The sequence below is a fragment of the Camarhynchus parvulus genome, chromosome 4 (genome assembly GCF_901933205.1).
Source record: "Camarhynchus parvulus chromosome 4, STF_HiC, whole genome shotgun sequence".
Taxonomy (NCBI): domain Eukaryota; kingdom Metazoa; phylum Chordata; class Aves; order Passeriformes; family Thraupidae; genus Camarhynchus; species Camarhynchus parvulus.
In genome coordinates, this window is record NC_044574.1 from 9,816,377 (window position 1) to 9,835,162 (window position 18,786).

The 18,786-nt window shown below is 37.6% G+C and overlaps 1 protein-coding gene across 4 annotated transcripts in view; it reads left to right on the forward strand.

Moving 5' to 3' along the window:
- HTT (huntingtin) overlaps window positions 1-18,786 on the forward strand; it is a 78,558-nt gene that overhangs the window by 57,283 nt on the left and 2,489 nt on the right. For all 4 annotated transcript variants that reach the window (XM_030946836.1, XM_030946837.1, XM_030946838.1 and 1 more), the window contains 21 exons: window positions 940-1,078; window positions 2,622-2,744; window positions 3,580-3,793; window positions 3,992-4,137; window positions 4,586-4,763; window positions 5,040-5,132; window positions 5,552-5,739; window positions 6,381-6,507; window positions 7,342-7,442; window positions 9,250-9,404; window positions 9,774-9,913; window positions 10,082-10,164; window positions 10,426-10,556; window positions 10,755-10,884; window positions 11,643-11,798; window positions 14,378-14,568; window positions 15,010-15,124; window positions 15,352-15,565; window positions 15,710-15,815; window positions 17,168-17,330; window positions 17,966-18,126. In XM_030946836.1, the coding sequence (XP_030802696.1) occupies window positions 940-1,078; window positions 2,622-2,744; window positions 3,580-3,793; window positions 3,992-4,137; window positions 4,586-4,763; window positions 5,040-5,132; window positions 5,552-5,739; window positions 6,381-6,507; window positions 7,342-7,442; window positions 9,250-9,404; window positions 9,774-9,913; window positions 10,082-10,164; window positions 10,426-10,556; window positions 10,755-10,884; window positions 11,643-11,798; window positions 14,378-14,568; window positions 15,010-15,124; window positions 15,352-15,565; window positions 15,710-15,815; window positions 17,168-17,330; window positions 17,966-18,126 (3,054 nt within the window). The remainder of the gene's footprint in view (window positions 1-939; window positions 1,079-2,621; window positions 2,745-3,579; window positions 3,794-3,991; window positions 4,138-4,585; window positions 4,764-5,039; window positions 5,133-5,551; window positions 5,740-6,380; window positions 6,508-7,341; window positions 7,443-9,249; window positions 9,405-9,773; window positions 9,914-10,081; window positions 10,165-10,425; window positions 10,557-10,754; window positions 10,885-11,642; window positions 11,799-14,377; window positions 14,569-15,009; window positions 15,125-15,351; window positions 15,566-15,709; window positions 15,816-17,167; window positions 17,331-17,965; window positions 18,127-18,786) is intronic.

Sequence of the window (18,786 nt, forward strand, 5' to 3'; positions counted from 1 at the left end):
TTTGAGAGATAGCAGCTGCAAGTTAATTTCTTGACAAAATCTGTTTTACTAAAGCCAACTTTATTTTCCTCAAACTTGCAAAATATTGTCAGTTCAAGCTAAGTGGGCTTGGGGGTTTTTTTAGTTAGGTTTTTTTTTTTCTCCCAGACAACTGTGTTAAAATTTTTAACTGTTTAGTCTTCTGGCTGTTTAAACTGCTGGTATAAAAAGGAGCAAATTACTAATTTTTTAAGACATTTCTATTTGATGTTGGAAAGATCCTTATTTACTCCTCTTGTCATTGCTGTTTGAGGTTAGTATCTGTTGACTGAAATAAGTAGGAGAAAGAACCTAAAATGTGAGACTGCAGTAGATCAATAGTAAAGTGCCTACCTACATAGGTAATGTTCAATTTAATTAAAAAAAAATTTAAAAAATTACTTTGTAGAAGTTCTTGATGGCAGTGGTGAAATTAAAAATAAAAAAAAACACAAAAAAAAACTGTACAAAAAAAATTTCTGACACTAATATAAATCCAGAAACTGGAGTTTTTAGTACAGTGAGGGATCATTTTTTTTTAATAGAAGTGTAGTTTTAGTGGATTATTTGTTAGCATCTGTTAAAATGTATTTTCTTGTAGTCAAATAATCGGTACACTGACTCTTCTTACTCATTAAAAGATGTGTTGGATAAAGAAAGCTGTATTTTAAGCTTAGGTATATCACTAATTTTAATGCTAAATTAAATTTAAATCTTTATTTGTTGGTGGTGCTGAGTTAATTTTGGCCTCTGATACCTGAAGAAAGTTCGTATCATATGACTGCATGTATCTAACAAAAAACTGAGGACCCTAGTGCTTTTCTGTCCTGGCATTGGAATTGAGTCACTGGATGTCTTTCTATTTTTAAATTATTTACAAAGCTGTGATAGCCCTCTGCTGATGTGTTCTTCTGTTTTCAGACACCAAAGACTCTACTCACTCCTGGATAGGTTTCGTCTCATGGTAGCTCCAGACACAACCAGTCCTTCACCTCTGGTCACCTCACACCCATTGGATGGAGAAGATCAACCACCTTTAGAGAATGTAGTTCTAGACAAAGTAAGATTATGATTAGAAAGAGTCACTAGAAGTGCCTTGGCTATAAACAAGCTTTATTCTTTACAAAATATTTAAATGCAGCTTATTTTTACTGTGCAGTTAATGCTCTCAGGATTGTCATATGGTATCTCAAATATAGATCAGTGATTAATTTCATGTGTGTTGGCTGATTGTTGAATTTAGGATGGATGATTAGCACAAACATAGATGTTTGTTATATTGACAGTGCTGTGAAAAATTTACCAAGTTTGGTTTCTTTGCTTAGCTTTAATGGGAAGATTTATATACAGTTCAATAGAGACAGATAAATAATCTTGTTTTCTTGATGTGTTTTACTACAGTTATTAGTTTTATTCATTTGCTGAAAGTTGTTGGCTGTCTCTGGGAAGTTAAACATTCCTTGTTCGGATTTTCCTTCTCAGCTTTAAATTACTTTCAGAGAACAATCAAGAATACTGAACTGTTTCTGTCTTTCATGAACTTAGACGTGTTTATTTCCAAGTGAAGTGGAAGGCTAAGAGCAAGTCTTGGGGCCTTCTGTGTCTTCCTTTTGTCTAGGTTGTCCCATGGTACAAATAATTTCTCCTTTTCATCCCTCCATGTTCTATAGTGATACACAGTAATAGGAAACTTATGTAACTGAGATGGCAAAAGTTGAGATGAGTCTGAGCAGTTGGGATGAGTCTGAGCAGTCATTGGCTTAGGGGAGATGTTGAGACCTACTTGGACAGCAGGAGAAAATGCTGTGCCCAGAAACCATTTACCCATTGCTTTGTCTTCAAATTACCCCAAAAATCTCCTTTGTCTGTCACTGTAAATTCTAAACAAAAGTAGTTTTTGTGTGCTTCCCCTACAACTTCTGCATGGTTCACAGAATCATAGAATATCTTACATTGGAAGGGACTCCAATGTAAGGATCAAGGAGTCCAACTGCCCCTACTTCTCACAGGGCTACATAAAAATAAATCCTATCACTAATAGCATTGTCCTGATGCTCCTTGAACTCTGACAGGTTTAGTTGTGTTCTAATTAATTAATGTCGGCAAATTTATTTGAATATCTTTTAAAAAGTATTATTTTATTTATTTATTATATTTAGATTTATTATTTTTATTTACTATACTTATATTATTTGAAGAGTTTTCTTCCTTGGTTATAGTATTGATTTTTCTCTAATTACTGCTATATTTGTGTAACTACTGAGTATTCCATGCTTTTTTTTTAGATAGTCTGCTCAGGTTTAGCATCCTAATACAACTACCTGCACTATATATTAATTTTTCCTCATTTCCTGTCCAGACTTTATGGAAGTAGACAACTTGTCACTGAACATCCATTGGTCCAGTTTAAGATGTTCCATTTCCATTCACTAGTTGTTTGTTTTGCCTTGCTTTTTAATTTAAGTGGTTTTTTTTTGTAATTAATGTAGCTTATGAATGTCTTAGACATTCAATGCTAATGAGCAGTTCTCCCTCTGCTCCCATATACTGTGGTGTTTTCTGAAACCAAGTATGTAATAAATTTCCATTTTTGATCATTGAAGGACTGGTACGTGTCCCTAGTGCGGTCACAGTGTTACATCAGGTCTGACTCAGCACTTCTGGAAGGAGCAGAGCTGGTAAATAGGATTCCTCAGCCTGACCTGAACTCCTTCATGACCAGCAAGGTAACTTGGTCAGAGGAAGAGGATGAGATTAGTTCAAGTGTTCCTATTGGTAGTATTAATAGATTACATTCTGAAGTGTTTAGATTCTTAAATGTAAACATTTCAAATTTGTACAATACTGACAATATATACTGATAATACTAATTCACTTAATTTTAGAAACTAAAATAGTAGATATTTGTGTAAAACAGTGGATATCTGTCTAGCAATGTTGCTAATAGTAACTTACTAGTAGTACAGGTTGAGTAGATAGAGTGAAAGCACAGGTTTAGTTATGTATTGCAATCAGAAAAATCCAATTTTACAGTTTTACATAATCTTGATTTAGCATACAGTCTTTTCTAAGACCAGCTGTTTCTGTAACCTCTTCAATATCTGCGCTGGATGACTTGGAGTAAGCCAGTAACAGGCCACAGTAAACCTGGCGTAAAGGACAACTTGTATCTAAGAATGTCTTTTGTTCAAATTATCACCATGATATTTGCTGTTGGTATGCAGAAATAATAGAAAGAAGGCTGTTTCTAAAAAGATACTTGATTTATTTGTTTGAAAACTTATTACTTGAAGATTCTTTGTATATTTGTCATCCTTAAGCTTTATTTACACATTGTCCTGAAAATTTGGAATAAGCATATTGATTTTTCTTTCCAATATGGTACTGGTTGGAATTGAAATTTTGAGCCAATGTGGGCTAAACCATATTGTTACACCACAGTAGAGCAGAGGTGCTAATAATAAGTTAGTTAATCAATAAACTGTAAATTTGCCACTCATTAGTATGTAAGAAGATACTCAGTTTCACTTCAAATTCTTTTTATTTCCTCTTTGATTTCAGGAATTCAACCTAAGCTTGTTAGCACCTTGTTTAAGCCTTGGCATGAATGAGATCTCAAGGGAGCAGAAGAGCAGCCTCTTTGAAACAGCTCGGAGGGTAACTCTGGACCACGTGTCTTCTGCTGTACAAAACCTTCCAGCCAACCACCAGGTTTTTCAGCCACTATTGCCAACTGAGCCATCAGCCTACTGGAAAAAACTAAGCGACATCTTTGGTAATAGAAATAATGATCTTTTAAAGTTTATTCTCTCCTCTGCAAAGATGCTTTACAGATGTCTTATGAATACATGAACTTACTATTAAAAAAAAATCAAGATACCTGGCATAAAAGTGCTTATGAAATAGTTCTGAAAAACATTTATTGAATGGAAAAAATTCAAACTGCTAGATTTCATCCAGTCTTATTTTATAGGAGATGAGGTGATGTATCAGTCTATGATGACACTTTGTCGTGCACTGGCTCAGTATTTGTTGTTACTCTCAAAACTACCAGCTGGTCTCCGTGTTCCTCCTGAAAAAGAGGGTGATATCCTGAAATTCGTAGTGATGTCAGTAGAGGTAAGAAACTACACCATAATTAAAGATGTGATGAAATGTTGGGAGAAGGAACAACTCTATCTTAAACTGATCACCACAGAGTAATTTTTGATTGGGCCAATTCTTTTGTCTTAACTGTAGAAATTTCTCTTAGTGTTTTTTTTTCGTGTTTGACCTTTGCTAGTAAATCAGATCTGGGTTGTGGGACAAGGACAGCTTTATACAAGGAGAGGTTGACTGACTGATGGACTGATGCTGGCATTTGGGAGAATGGGTCCTGCACTAATTTTTGGGACGCTTAGTAAACAGTATATAAATGTCGTAATTTTCTTGTACTTAAAATAAATAGTGTTTTCTTGGAGAAAAAACCAATATTATTTGCTACTAATACTTTACATTTTGCTGAGTTAAAAAAAAGTCACCCTTGGTTAGAAATTGCTGTTAATGGATAACTTCTCTTTTTGTACAGGCACTATCATGGCATTTAGTGCATGACCAGATTCCATTAAGTGTAGATCTTCAAGCTGGTCTGGATTGTTGCTGTCTGACACTACAGCAGCCTAGTCTCTGGAATTTGCTGTCTTCTGCAGCTCATGTGACATATGCTTGCTCCTTGATTAATTGCATTAGATTCATCATAGAAGCAGGTGAGTGCAGTTTAATCAGCTAGGAGAAAAGTTTTGTTAATAGATTCTAGTCATCATTGATCAGATGCTGTGTGTCTGGAATATTTCCTTTGAGTCCTTATTAATAATTGACACATCTAGTTTTTACTACTTTTCCATTTAAAATTTTAGTGTTTACTTTTGAACTTGGCAAATGCCTTGGATATGTCAAACATTTGACTACTACGTGGTATTGATTAAAAAATGGAATATGAAATAGGTAGTAGCTCTATCATTCAAATACTTTCTCCAATTCAGTTGCTGTGGAACCTGGTAATCAACTTCTGAGTCCTGAAAGAAAGAATACTTCAAAACCTTTAAGTGAGGGGGAAAGTGATTCAAATGTACAGAGTAAGTAAACATTGAATTTTGCTTCTACCCTGAACTTTCACTGAAGAAATATTTTTGGTACACTTTCCATTACTACTATTTTTAACAATGAAAATTCATCTGAGACCTTATTTGTATTTGGTAACTGTCTATTAAAAATGGGTTGCCATGTTTTACAGGTGTAGTTGTTTTTTCTTGAAAGTTATACATTAATGCAGATTTTTCTTTTGGGGGTTTCTGTTAGCTGCGCAGTATGCTACAGACTGAGCTTTTTAAAGTGTGGGATTTAAATTTTAAAAATTTCTTTGTGTTCTTATTGTGGTTTTGTCCTTTTTAATTAACATACTCTTTTGTTAAGAATTTTTTGTGTTTCTGTCTTTTTAAATTATTTGTCTTTTGAGTGGATTTGTAAAGCTGAATTTCTTTCTCTCCCAACAAAGAAACAAAACACATTATTGCAGCATGTGAAATGATAGCTGAGATGGTGGAATGCTTGCAGACTGTCTTGTCACTGGGGCACAAAAGAAACAGCAGCATCCCTGCATTTCTCACTCCTGTCCTCAAGAACATCATCATCAGTTTAGCAAGGCTGCCTCTAGTGAACAGCTACACCAGAGTACCTCCCTTGGTATGTTTATTATGCTTTGCTTTCGGGACTTTAAAAGTTGTTGAAAAACTTTGAAAACCAAACATGGTGCTGCATCTGAAGTTCTACACCAGTAGGACTTCAACCTTCAGCTGGTTTGATCAATCAGTTTTTCTTTTTGAACACTGAGTAACAAACAACACGTGCAAGGCCACTTCTCTGTTTTTCAGCGCTCTGTTTTTGAGGGGATGTAAAAACATAAGTTTTTTCATTGAAAATTTTTTGCTCTCTCTCTCATGTATCAGTGTACTTTTTCAGGTATCGATAGTATGTGAACTGTCTTCCACTGTCTTCCTTAAATTCTGTTTCAGCATCATTTCTGCACAATTTCTAAACTGAAATACTTACAGGAATTTACTTGCTTCTGTATGTAAACTTGGACCATAAAACCGGATAATTTACAGTGGGAACTATGATAGAAAAAGCCCTAAAATAAGAAACGTGGTATACATTGTAGATAAGTTTTGTTAGATTTTCCATCTTCCTTTGAGTATTTTTCTGTTTGGAGAACTACTTTAATTTACTAATGTCTTGTTGTCTTTCAGTAGAGCCTGTATATTTAGAGCTGTAATATAAATACTATCTCTGGTTTGAATAATCAAACTTTCATTATACTTCTTTAGGTCTGGAAATTAGGCTGGTCGCCAAAGCCTTCAGGTGACTTTGGTACAGTTTTTCCTGAAATCCCAGTAGAATTTCTTCAAGAAAAGGAAATCTTTAAGGAGTTCATCTATCGCATTAATACACTTGGTATGTACAAAATTAAATGAATACACTTGGCTCTTATTGGGCATTTACCTGTGTTTTGAAATTACTGAATTACTGTATCTGAAACCATTTGCTTATGTGGAAGACAGATAATATTTCAGAGCAGGTTAGTAATTGTGTACATTTTGTTCAATGAATAGAATAAATTGTAGAATTAAAGCTGAAAGTTATTCCACCTCAGGTAGATTTCAGTGTGCTCTTGCAGAATGACCATTTGTTTTCTGGAGCATATGCTTGATGGTATGTTTGAGAATATTTTGCTCCTCCCCCACTTTTTTCTATTAATGCACAGTATAAAGTCCTGTAGTGAGTTATCTCTGTAACCTGCCTTCAGCTCAGACATCAGAAGTTGAGTTGGACTAGAAGATCTTGAAAAAGTCCTTCCTACCAAACCATTCTATGAGTGTCTTAGCACAGTGTTTCCAGTCCTCTCCATCTTCTTGGAGCTGAAGGAGAGAAACTGCAATGTTGTTCTCTGGCATTCCCATCCACACCTAGTAGATCACAGAATCGCAGAATAAGCTGAATTTTAAGGGACCCACAAGGATCATTGAGTCCCAGCTCCTGGCCCTGCACAGCACCATCCCCAAGAGTCACACCATAGGCCTGAGAGTATTGTCCAAACACTTATTAAAATCTGTCAGGCTTGGTGCTGTGACCACTTCCCTGGGAAGTCTGTTCCATTACAAAAACCACCAAAATTAATATGAAGTGGTATGAAACTAAACCAGTGGAAACAATGTACCTTTTTTTAGTGCTGTTCCTTGTTTAGCTTTGTATTGAGACATCAGTGGCTATCTCTGAGTGTTTCCATAGGGTGGATCAGCCGTACTCAGTTTGAAGAGACTTGGGCAACTTTGCTTGGTGTGCTTGTAACTCAGCCCATTGTAATAGACCAGGAGGAGAACCAGCAAGAGGTAATGTATTCGTTGTATTTTTAAAGGAAATTTTACTTAAACCAAGAAAAGTGTTTCTATTAATAAAACTGTAAAGCAGAAAAGAAGTGACTAACACTAAAGAATTTTTTCTATTTTGTATTTCCTTTTTCTCATACCCTGGTGAGATCAGACAAATCCATCTTCTGGCTTAGAGCCTCTGCAAGCATGCAAATAGCGAGGAAAAAAATTAATGAAGCTGTTTCAACTCTTTATTAGTACATTACTCAACACAGTTTTTGGGGGGTTTTTGTAAGATTCTTGACTTGAAGTTAATTGACCTGAAGATGCATGTTCATATGTCTTGCTCCCACTTGTAGACTGTACATTGGATATCTGGGCTTCTAGCTTAGGTAAATATTCAAGATTCAGTGGGGATCACAGCTGAAGAAATTTAGAGCAGAATTTGTGTCTAATTTATATACCAAAATTATGCATTTATATACCAATTCCTATACTAAGTATTTCTGTCTAAAGAGCAGCAACAAAACTGGGGCTGGGGCTGAGGGAGCTGAGGGTGTTTAGTCTCAGGAAGAGGAGGCTCAGGGGGATCCTTATCACTCTCCACAACTACCTGAAAGGAGGATGTAGCCAGGTGGGGATTGGTCTTGTCTGCCATCTCTCAGCTGAACTCCTTAAGATGCAGCAGGGAGGTTCAGATTGGATATTAGGAAAAGAATTTGCACTGAAAGAGGGATTAGGCATTGGAATAAGTTTCCCAGGGAGGTGATGGAGTCACTGTCTTTGTAAGTGTTCAGTAGGGATGTGGCACTTAGGGACATGGTCTAAGGGTGATTATGGTGGTACTGGATTAATTATTGTACTGGGTGGTCTCTGAAGGTCTCTTTCAACTTTCATGATTCTGTGAAAAGTCAATATAAGAGTGAACTTGGCTATCATGAAAGAGATTTTCCCTCTTCAACTGTCTTAACCTGCTAGCAACTAGCAGGTTCTAGTTCTTTGACCTGAAAGGATATTTTCCTAGGCTTGTTCATGGTCCTGATGGTAGGTGCAGAGCCTAAAGCAGTTTGAAGAATTTAGAGGACAAACTGTGGATCCTGAGTAGCAGACAAAGGGTTTTGCTTCCCTTGCATCCTAAGTGTCTGACTGGAAAAAGGAATAGGGAATCATCATCCCTCTTCCCTGGGTTAGCATTTTCTGTTAGTTACGCAGGCTTGGACACCTTGACTTAGCTGCTTTCTGCATAATGGCCATGGTGGGTCAGACTTAGGGCAATCTAGCTATTGGTTGTTCCTTATTTGTCATGTAGAGAGCATTTGTGGAACAAGAATAATATTGCTCCCTTGCTTTCCAAGACAGACCAGTACATTCAAAATTGCAAATATTTTAAGCGCTGTTGTAAATTCCAGTATGCTAATATTTTCTGAAATAAAAATAAAATTTTTTGAAAGTTGAACATTGGTTACCATCTTCCAAAGAGGATCAGATGCATTTGTGGTCTGATATTTTGTTTCAACAAGTAACTAATGGGTAGCTGCAAAGAAAGAGGCTAAAAACATTTTAAAAAGTTCTGAAATGGACACCTTGAGGTTTTAATGCTGTTAGGACAAGAGAAGGGTGCATGCAGAGTGATGAGAAGGAAGGATGTGCTGCTGCTGCCTTCAGTGCTTTTTGTGCATTGTTTATGTCACATAAATTTCTGGATGGGAAAAAGAGCAGGTGTCAGGCTTATTAATGATAATTTAGTGAAACCTGACAAACTGATACTCAGAGCTTTTGGGATTTATTTTTTTTTAATAATTCAAATTACAATGAGTTCATTTTACAGGAAGATACAGAGAGGACCCAGATCAATGTTCTGGCAGTGCAAGCCATAACCTCCCTGGTGCTGAGTGCAATGACCATTCCTGTTGCAGGCAATCCAGCAGTCAGCTGCTTGGAGCAGCAGCCCCGCAACAAAGCTTTAAAAGCTCTGGACACAAGGTATTTGTTTTCACTTGTTTTCAAATGCATAAAACTTGTGGTTAATACATAATGATGACAGTTGCTTAGTCTAGTTGTAGGAAAAATATGTGTAGATTGTATTTTCTAAGTAAGAGTATATATGGATGGATCTATTTACATACAAGTTGCATGGATTTAGCATTGTGAACCTGCTGACTTAAAAGATTATCTGAAAAAGATAACATCTTAATAAAATCTAGTAAACAGTGGGCAGAACATATTTTTCAGCATTTTCATTTCCCTGATACTGAAAATAAGCATAGACACACAACATTACAGTGTGAGCCAGACTTGCACAAAACTGTTAAAGGAAAAATCTGCTAAAATTGATTTCTCTTGGGCTTTTAGGTTTGGGAGGAAGCTAAGTGTTATCAGGGGAATTGTTGAACAGGAAATCCAGGCAATGGTGTCTAAGAGAGATAATATTGCTACTCATCACTTATACCAAGCTTGGGACCCTGTTCCATCACTTTCTCCTGCTACTACAGGTAAATGCTTGTTTGTGGGGGAGAAGGGGGGAGTGAATTTCTTTCACATTTAAAATGTGGAAAAGGTATTCTCAGAAAAATTTGAAATCCAGTTTGTGGGAAATGAAGCCATTTTCACATGTACTTTATTATGTACTTTTAAAAAATTCATCCTGTGTTTCATTGCAGGTGCTCTTATCAGCCATGAAAAACTCTTACTGCAGATCAATACTGAACGAGAAATAGGAGATATGGATTATAAATTGGGACAGGTTTGTTTAAAGCTCAACTTTAAACTTGAATTTTATTACATTTCTTCCAGTTCTGAAAAATTATTTAAGAAGCATTACTTGACATCAAATAGAAACTAACTAAACTAAGTGTCGTAACTGGGTGTCTCATCAGCTAGAAGGCTTTGTGTTGCCTGTCATTTAAATAAAAGTATGTTTGGCTTCTAAGATTCTTCTAGGCTGACTATTGGGGTGTTAAATGCACTTCTTTGCTATTTGTTTTTCTCTTGTGTGTGTTGTAAGGTCTCTATACACTCCATATGGTTAGGAAATAATATCACTCCACTAAGAGAAGAAGAGTGGGGTGAGGATGAAGAAGATGAGAACGATGTACCTGCTCCTTCCTCACCACCTACCTCTCCTATCAACACCAGGTATCTTTTTTTTTTCCAACTTTTCACTTTTGAGTCATAGATAAGGTTTTATTTCTTCATTGAGTTCAATAAGCTGGGTTTATAAATTGGGTGCTGTTAAATAACTGTATTATTTCAAATTGGGTGCTGTTAAATAACTGCATTATTTAGCAAGGTTTAAGAATAGCTATTTTAAGAGTTGTTTACTGTTCCTTGCAGGAAACACCGGGCTGGTGTGGATATCCATTCTTGTTCTCAGTTCTTGCTTGAGCTGTACAGTCAGTGGATATTGCCATCCAACCCCAGCAAGAGAACACCAGTGATTCTGATCAGTGAAGTGGTGCGATCAGTAAGTCTCAGTTGTTATTCAGAGTCATAACTGAGCATGTGTTACAAGTAGCATTTATAAAGCATCTTTTAATATATGGAACACACAGAATTTTCTTGGCAGTGCTATTCTGTGGGCAGCACAGAAATACAGCTTGGGCAAGTACAGCATTAGACTGATTTAAGCTATATAAGCATCAGAATTTTGTATTCTGCTGCTACATTACAAATACTTTATTGCTACTTAATGGCAGTTTATATTTTACTTGACTACTTGCTAAAGCAAGATTTTCTTATCCTATCCCTTTGTGAGAAAATGGAGATGGAACAAAAATGTATTTGAGAATTAAGTTGATTATTAAGCGTAGAAGCAAAACTAAAGAACACAGGTGTGGAATGTGTCTTGACAGCCATTTTTCACTATCATTCTTATGACTTAAAATGAAACTAGCCTTGCAAGAGAAGTATGTGTTGTATGTTTTGGGATGGTTTAGTACATTGTAAATAGCAATGTTCATGTCTCAGAGTTACTTACTGTAGTGGCTTTGATTTTGTAAACTTTTTGGTAAAAAGGACTTCTTGGAGGTCATTATTATCTGAGATGAATGGTGGAATTAATTCTGGACAACAATAGTAATAGTTATTTCAGACCATTGAGTAAATGTTTACACATTTAATAGATCAATTGAAGAATCTTTTGCCCACAATTTTAAGGGGGACTCAATTTTTAGCTGTCTGCTAGTAGGAATTTTTTAATATTCCATGTTAATTTCCTTACAGCTTCTGGCAGTGTCAGACTTATTTACAGAAAGGAATCAGTTTGAGATGATGTACACAACACTGACAGAGTTGAGAAAGGTGCATCCATCAGAAGATGAGATTCTTGTGCAGTATTTGATACCAGCTACTTGTAAAGCTGCTGCTGTTCTTGGAATGGTAAGAAATTCTCAGAAAGTTTATTGCAAATTCATGAGTGTTTAGGTTAACTCAGCTTCTGCTGCAAAACCTGGTATACTTTTTAAGGGGGGTTTGTCTCTAAGAATATCCTTTAGCTGATCTGCATGGCTGTAAGAGTAATAGGATATGTATTCTGGGCTTTCAGAGTTTGCAAACATTATCTCCAATTGCCCTGTATTCCAACAGAAAGGTTGCTTGATTTGATATTTTTCTGAGGTTTGAGCATAATTTAATGTGCTTTTTGGTTTGTTGTATTGAGTTCAGTGTTGCCTCTGCCCTGGACTCTTAATTTGTTACATTTCAGGCCAGAAATAAGGACTTGCAGAACAGCTTTTGCTAGATGTGTGTTGCTGGGGAATGGCTGTAATCTCATGGGAAGCTGGGACAGTGCATGTGATGAAACTATAGTCCCAGATAGTCAGGCATCCCTTTTCTCTCCCTCACTCTTCCCTCCACTGCATCACTCTGTCTTGAAATGTATAGACCAGAAGTACCTTTCAGTGAACATTTCAGAGGAAAAAAAATTACAAATCATTTTGGAAGGAGTTAGCACTTCTAGAAACTCTGAGACTAATATAAAGCTATATGGGTAATAGTGGTAACAGAAATTCTGAAAGGCTTTTAGGGTGGGGCTTTCAGTAGCTATTGCAGCAGCCACTCTGCAAGGGAAGGCTGGGAACATGATGGCAAACATACAGAAACAGTTTTAGAGATCAGCTTATTTTGACTAGGCTGTCATTTCCCACTCAGTGAGCTAATAACACCTTCTCACAAGCAAACAGCTGAATATAACAGCTTGGTGGGACTTAAAAAACAAGAAGCTGATTCCATCAGGAGTTGCTTGTTTTTCTGTGCTCAGCTATGTAGAAAATCTGCTTAAAAAGAGCAGCTAGAGAGCAGACATTGTCTCAAACTGGCCTCTATCTTAGATAATTCATGAGTAAAGGGACAAGGTAAAGCAAGTAATTTCTACTAATTACTTAGATAGTAAGAAGAAGACTTTCCAAAACTGAAATTCAAAATCAATTCTGTACATTCCAGTAAGTTCTGGTATTTGGTAACAGGGAGTGAAGTATCTGCTTGACCTGTGAATACTGAACATAAAGTTGTGGAATCATTTAGGTTGGAAAAGACCCTTGAGATCATTGAGTTGAACCATTCACCAAACTAAACCATTTCCCTAAGAATGGAGCCTAAGGAGGCTCAGGGGGGACCTTAGGAGTCTTCAAGTTCTTGAAAGATTATAGCAAAGTATGGGTCAGTCTCTTCTCTCAGGTGACAGGACAAGAGGAGATGGCTTCAGGTTGTGCCAGAGGAGGTTTGGGTTGGCTGTTAGGAAGAATTTCTTCACTGGAAGGGTGGTTAAGCATTGGAGCAGGCTGCCCAGAGAAGTGGCAGAGTCTCCACCCCTGCAGATGTTCCAGAAATGACTGGACATGGCACTCAGTGCTGTGGTTTACTTGATGGTGGTGCTCAGTCAAAGGTTGGACTCCATGATCTTGGAGGTTTTTTCCAACCTTAATGATTCTGTGAAATACAGGGTGACAGTCACTGCCCTGGTCCTGCTGGCCACAGCACTGTTGATCCAGGTCAGCTGCCATTGGCCTTCTTGGCCACCTGGGCACACGTGGCTCATGTTCAGCCACTCTCCTCACCCAGCACCCCCAGGTCCTTTTCCACGGGGCCCTTCCCAGCCACTCTGCCCCAGCTGTGGCACTGCAGGGGTTGTTGTGACCCAGGGGCAGGACCCAGCACTTGGCCTTTTTGAACCTCAGACCCTTGGCCTTGTCCCAGTGATCCAGCCTGTCCAGATCCCTTTGCAGAGTCTCCCTCACTTCCAGCAGATCAGCATCCTGCCCAGCTGAAAGTACACTTAATTCCCTCATCCAGATTACAGAATTGGTGGAGGGAAAGATGTGTAGCTCTGAGTACCAGTGGTCTCAGAGAATAATAAATGAATGGTCTTCCCAGGGAGGTGGTAGAATCACCATCTCTGGATGTCTTTAAAAAAGACTGGACATGGCACTTGGTGCTATAGTCTAGTTGAGGTGTTAGGGCTTATGTTGGACTCGATCTTAGAGGTCTCTTTCAACCTCATTATTCTGTGATTCTGTGAATGGAATGATGTGCTATGAGTTTAGTAGACAGATAATAGATGGCAGAGGATAGTTGTCTGGTGCCAGTCTGTTTCAGATGGAAGCATCCTTTGTGCTTACTTGGAAGGCCACAAAATTTCAATTGTTCAAGTCCTATATTCTTAATAGGAAGTACTATTTACTGAACTAATCCTTATCTTATTTGGGGTTTTTTGATTTTAAATCGTGACATAACTTTGTACAAATAAAACAAAGTAGCATCAATTTCCTAATTAATCTGCAACTCATCTCTTATCTGATTGTATTAGTCTTGTGACATTTATTCAAAGTACTTTAAGCCAGGCTCTGGTTTGTTCCCTATTTTCTGCTCTTTAATTTGTTCCAAGTATTTCTGAATGACAGGACTTGCCAGTATTTAAACCAGTGTTGATTTCTAATGAGTGCTCTTGTTGGGTGTATCAGGATAAAGCTGTGGCTGAACCAGTGAGTCGACTGCTGGAATCAACCCTGAGGAGCACCCACATGCCAAGTCGCATTGGAGCTCTGCATGGAATTCTTTACATCCTTGAGTGTGACTTGCTGGATGAGACAGCAAAGCAGCTCATTCCAATTATCAGCGAGTATCTGCTCTCCAATTTGAGAGGAGTAGCACAGTAAGACTCTTCTCCCTTTCCTCCTGGCTCCAAACTGTTGCATGTTTATGTCTGAACAAAAAGGCTCTCTGTTGTTGGCAGCTGCCAGTAGATTTTAGAGCAGGCTGTTGTATCAAGCAGGTTTTAGCATTTTCATTGAAAATATCATCCAATTTTAGGTTTAATTTACAGAGTGAAATGGTATTTGAGGATGAGAAAACTGTTTGATAGTACAGGCTTTCATGTCTTTGGTAAACTTGTGTTACTTAAACCTCATTTTTCTGTCCTTTTCATGATAAGCAATGTTCTCTTACGGCACCTCAGCAATACTTCCTGTGATTTTAAAAAGGGTTTAGTTTTCATGTTCAAAAATACTTTGAATTTCTAGAAATTGTTTATAGTGTCTCTGTTTGTGACCTAAACAACTTTGGTGTGACCACTAGTGTTTTTGCTCATTTGCAGTTGTGTGAATATCCATAACCAAGAGCACATTTTGGTCATGTGTGCAGCTGCTTTCTATTTGATTGAGAATTACCCACTTGATGTAGGGCCTGAATTCTCTGCAGGAATTATACAGGTATGTTGTGATGCCTCCAGTGAGGGGTGGTTCTTGTAACCTGAGACCACCACATGAGCTGTCTTTAACACTAAACTTGGACACTGAGGTGTAGGTATGCTTTTGGGTTTAATCAGTTTTTGTTATTACCTGATGCCATTCATGCTGTTGTGGTGTGGTGCTTGAAGATGACCTAAATACACCTCAAAACCAAGTAGTTGGTTTTTTTTTTTTTTGCTTTATTTCAGATGTGTGGAGTCATGGTGTCTGGAAGTGATGAATCAACACCATCCATTATTTATCACTGTGTCCTGAGAGGATTGGAACGACTCCTCCTTTCAGAGCAGCTTTCCAGGCTGGACAGTGAGTCCCTGGTTAAGCTGAGTGTTGACAGGGTGAATGTGCAGAGCCCCCACAGAGCAATGGCAGCCCTGGGATTGATGCTGACTTGTATGTACACAGGTATTCACTTTTTTTATACTTCTCATGTGCTGGGAGACTGGCTTGCTAACAGTGCTAATTTTCTTAATTTATTTTTGTTACCAAGAGTAAAAGAAGTGTATTTTAACATCCACAATGAACTTATAACAAATTATTTTGGTTTAGGAAAGGAAAAAATCAGCCCCAGCCGTATCCCAGATGCAAATCCTGGTGCTCCTGACAGTGAATCTGTGATTGTTGCTATGGAACGAGTATCTGTCCTTTTTGATAGGTAAGAGAACAAAATGTGTAAATCAGGCTCTGGGAGGGAAAGGATTGTGTTTGCCACTGCTTGGTCACTTCTCTATTTGACAGTTCTTAAAATTAATTAATGATGTTTCTCTACTTACTGTTGCTTAAAAGTTACACTCCTGGTATACACAGTAACACTGATGGAATTGCTGAAGGCAGCACAAATGTGCAGGAATGTAAATGAAAACCAGACATGTCCAAACTGATACTGTGTGTTCCACAAACCATAATACTTCATAAATGTATTTCCAGCTCCCTTCAGGTCAAACTCTTAAGTACTTTTCAGGATGTCTTCTACATAATCAAGGATATAAATCCAGTTTACAGGAAATAATCTTTCTAACCACCCTAAAGAGTTTAAAACTTTTCCCCCCCTTTCCCTCCTCACAAGAGTTGCTCTTTCTGAGGCTGTTAAGTAATTGCAATGGAAGGATACAGTAAAACTTCTGTATTCACATGGAACTCATTAATGGGAACATTTCAAAACCCCTGTTTTGATCTGACAATCTCAAGCTGTCTTAAGTGAGTATAGCATGTTAGATTTTGTGTAGTAGTTTGTGGGTAATGGTTTACATTTTTTAAAGTGTTCAGTGGTTTTTCCATAAAACTGGAGGAGGGTTTCACTTCTGTACTTGGTGAGAACAGAACTAGAGCAGTGCTTGAGTGTTTTTGAATATATCACTCTGAAGAGCTAGCAAAACAAATGTGACTACTACAAGCAAAAAATAACTTTTGCAGGGAAGAATCACATGATGGTAACTTGATACATCAACAGATGCTGCCTTTATTAGAAAGACTTTCCAATTAGTGTTATTTAAACAAAGTTGTCTGTAGGTTGGAGTATCTTTTCCCCACTTTACACAACAATAGAGCTTGCTTTTCTCATTGGATATGTTGGTCATTCTGAGCTTGAATAAAAAATGCCAAGATGTTATGAATGAAAACTAGTGTTCTGCTTATAAGTGGTCTTTTCTCTGGTAACTAGGAGTGATCTCCCTGTCCTTTTTTGTTCTTGTTTAGTTTTTTCAGCATTCCTGTTGGTAAGTCTCATCTCTGATATAATTCCAGACCTTCAAAAAACATGATTATTCAAAACAGAAAAGGGGAGAGTGTGGGGTAAGGACACACCTGTAACAGCTTTTGACAGCTTTGATAGACCTCTGTGGGTAGTCTGTTATTAAGATTACATAAAGATTTGGATTCATCAGTGCTGAGAACTTGCCTACTCAGAGATGAAAGTAAAATGTTCTTTCCATTGCCAATTAAATTGGAAAAGAACAAGATATGTGTTGACATTCAATCATAATGTATTTAATTTTTTATTATTTTCAGGATCAGGAAGGGATTTCCCTTTGAAGCTCGAGTAGTGGCTCGGATTCTTCCACAGTTCCTTGATGATTTTTTCCCCCCACAAGATGTAATGAACAAAGTCATTGGGGAATTTCTGTCCAATCAGCAGCCATACCCACAATTCATGGCAACAGTAGTTTATAAGGTAGTATTGATACATTTATTTTTCTTAAATGTTTCAGAAAATTTCTGAATAATTGACAGCTCAGCTGAAGGGCCATATACCACTTGTTAATTAGATCTAAAAAACCTGCCATGATTGAGCTGTCCTGCTGTGAGCTTTGCCTTCCAGGCATCATTGAGGGCTAGAATTGCCATGTCACCTAGAGGCCAAAGCTCACAGCAGGACAGTCCAGTCACTGATAATGAGAAATAAAAGAAAGTTAGTGGTTGTGATCCTGGTGCTCAGATTCTAGATCTGAGAGAGCCATCACCTTGTGAGCCTAACAGGCAAGCCCCTGTGGCTTCAGCTGGGCCTCTGGGCTTTTGGCTCTTCAGCACCTGCTGGACTTGTGCATCCCTGGAGAGTGCATGTGCACAGCACACGTGATCTATAAAAACAGAGGCACCACACAAGTTGCATATTTCTATGTGATTGCTTCAGTTTGGCACATTTGCCACAAGTCCAGTTCACTAATTCATTAGACTCAGAGCTGTCTCCAGAAATCCAGTTTGTGACCCTCTGAGCTTTATAGCCAGAGAGAACCTTTACAAGAGAAACTGAACTTTCTCCCATATCCACCCACCCTGTCTTTTATTCCTGTGTACAATATTTTGCAGGTGTTCCAGACACTGCATAGCACTGGACAATCCTCCATGGTCCGTGACTGGGTGATGCTCTCCCTCTCTAATTTCACACAAAGAACACCTGTGGCAATGGCAATGTGGAGTCTTTCCTGTTTTTTTGTCAGTGCTTCCACCAGTCAATGGATTTCAGCAATGTATCCTAAAAAGATGGAATGTGTGCCATTTCTGGGTAATTACAGTGTAAAGCCTTGAAGGATAAGAGTACAAGTGTAAGACACAAAAAAGGCAGTTTTAATGCAGATAGTAATGGTGCATATTGCTTTGTACTGTTGGTACCTCAGGTTTGTAGGGAAAAAAGAGAACACCTAAACAGATTATGAGAACAAAGTTATCTAAAACTACTGCTTTAAGATCAGTTCCTTTTGGCTATGCAAGATGATTGGGAAAGTCCTCACTTTGAAGGACTTTTTAAAAGCTTCATCAAGATAGTATTGCTGTGACCTTTAAAAGCTTTGCTCTGTGTTCCTTCTGCAAGATAAAATATACTGAAGAAAATGTAAGAAACCAACAAACTCAAAATCAAGAGAATTATCCTCTACATCCAAACTGTATTTTGCAGTTATCACCCTGGCTGTGCACTGCAGTAATAGTGGGCTTTGGCAATGGAATTGCATTGGTCAAATAAATTGGAACAGACTTATTCCAATTTATCTATATATCTATCTTTATATATATATGTGTGTGTGTGTGGTATTAGTGCTGGATTTATTTAAAAACAAATAAACAAACCCTTGAAACAAACAGAAAAATAACTAGTGCATCTTGTGTGCAGACAAAAAAATGGCCATTTGTCA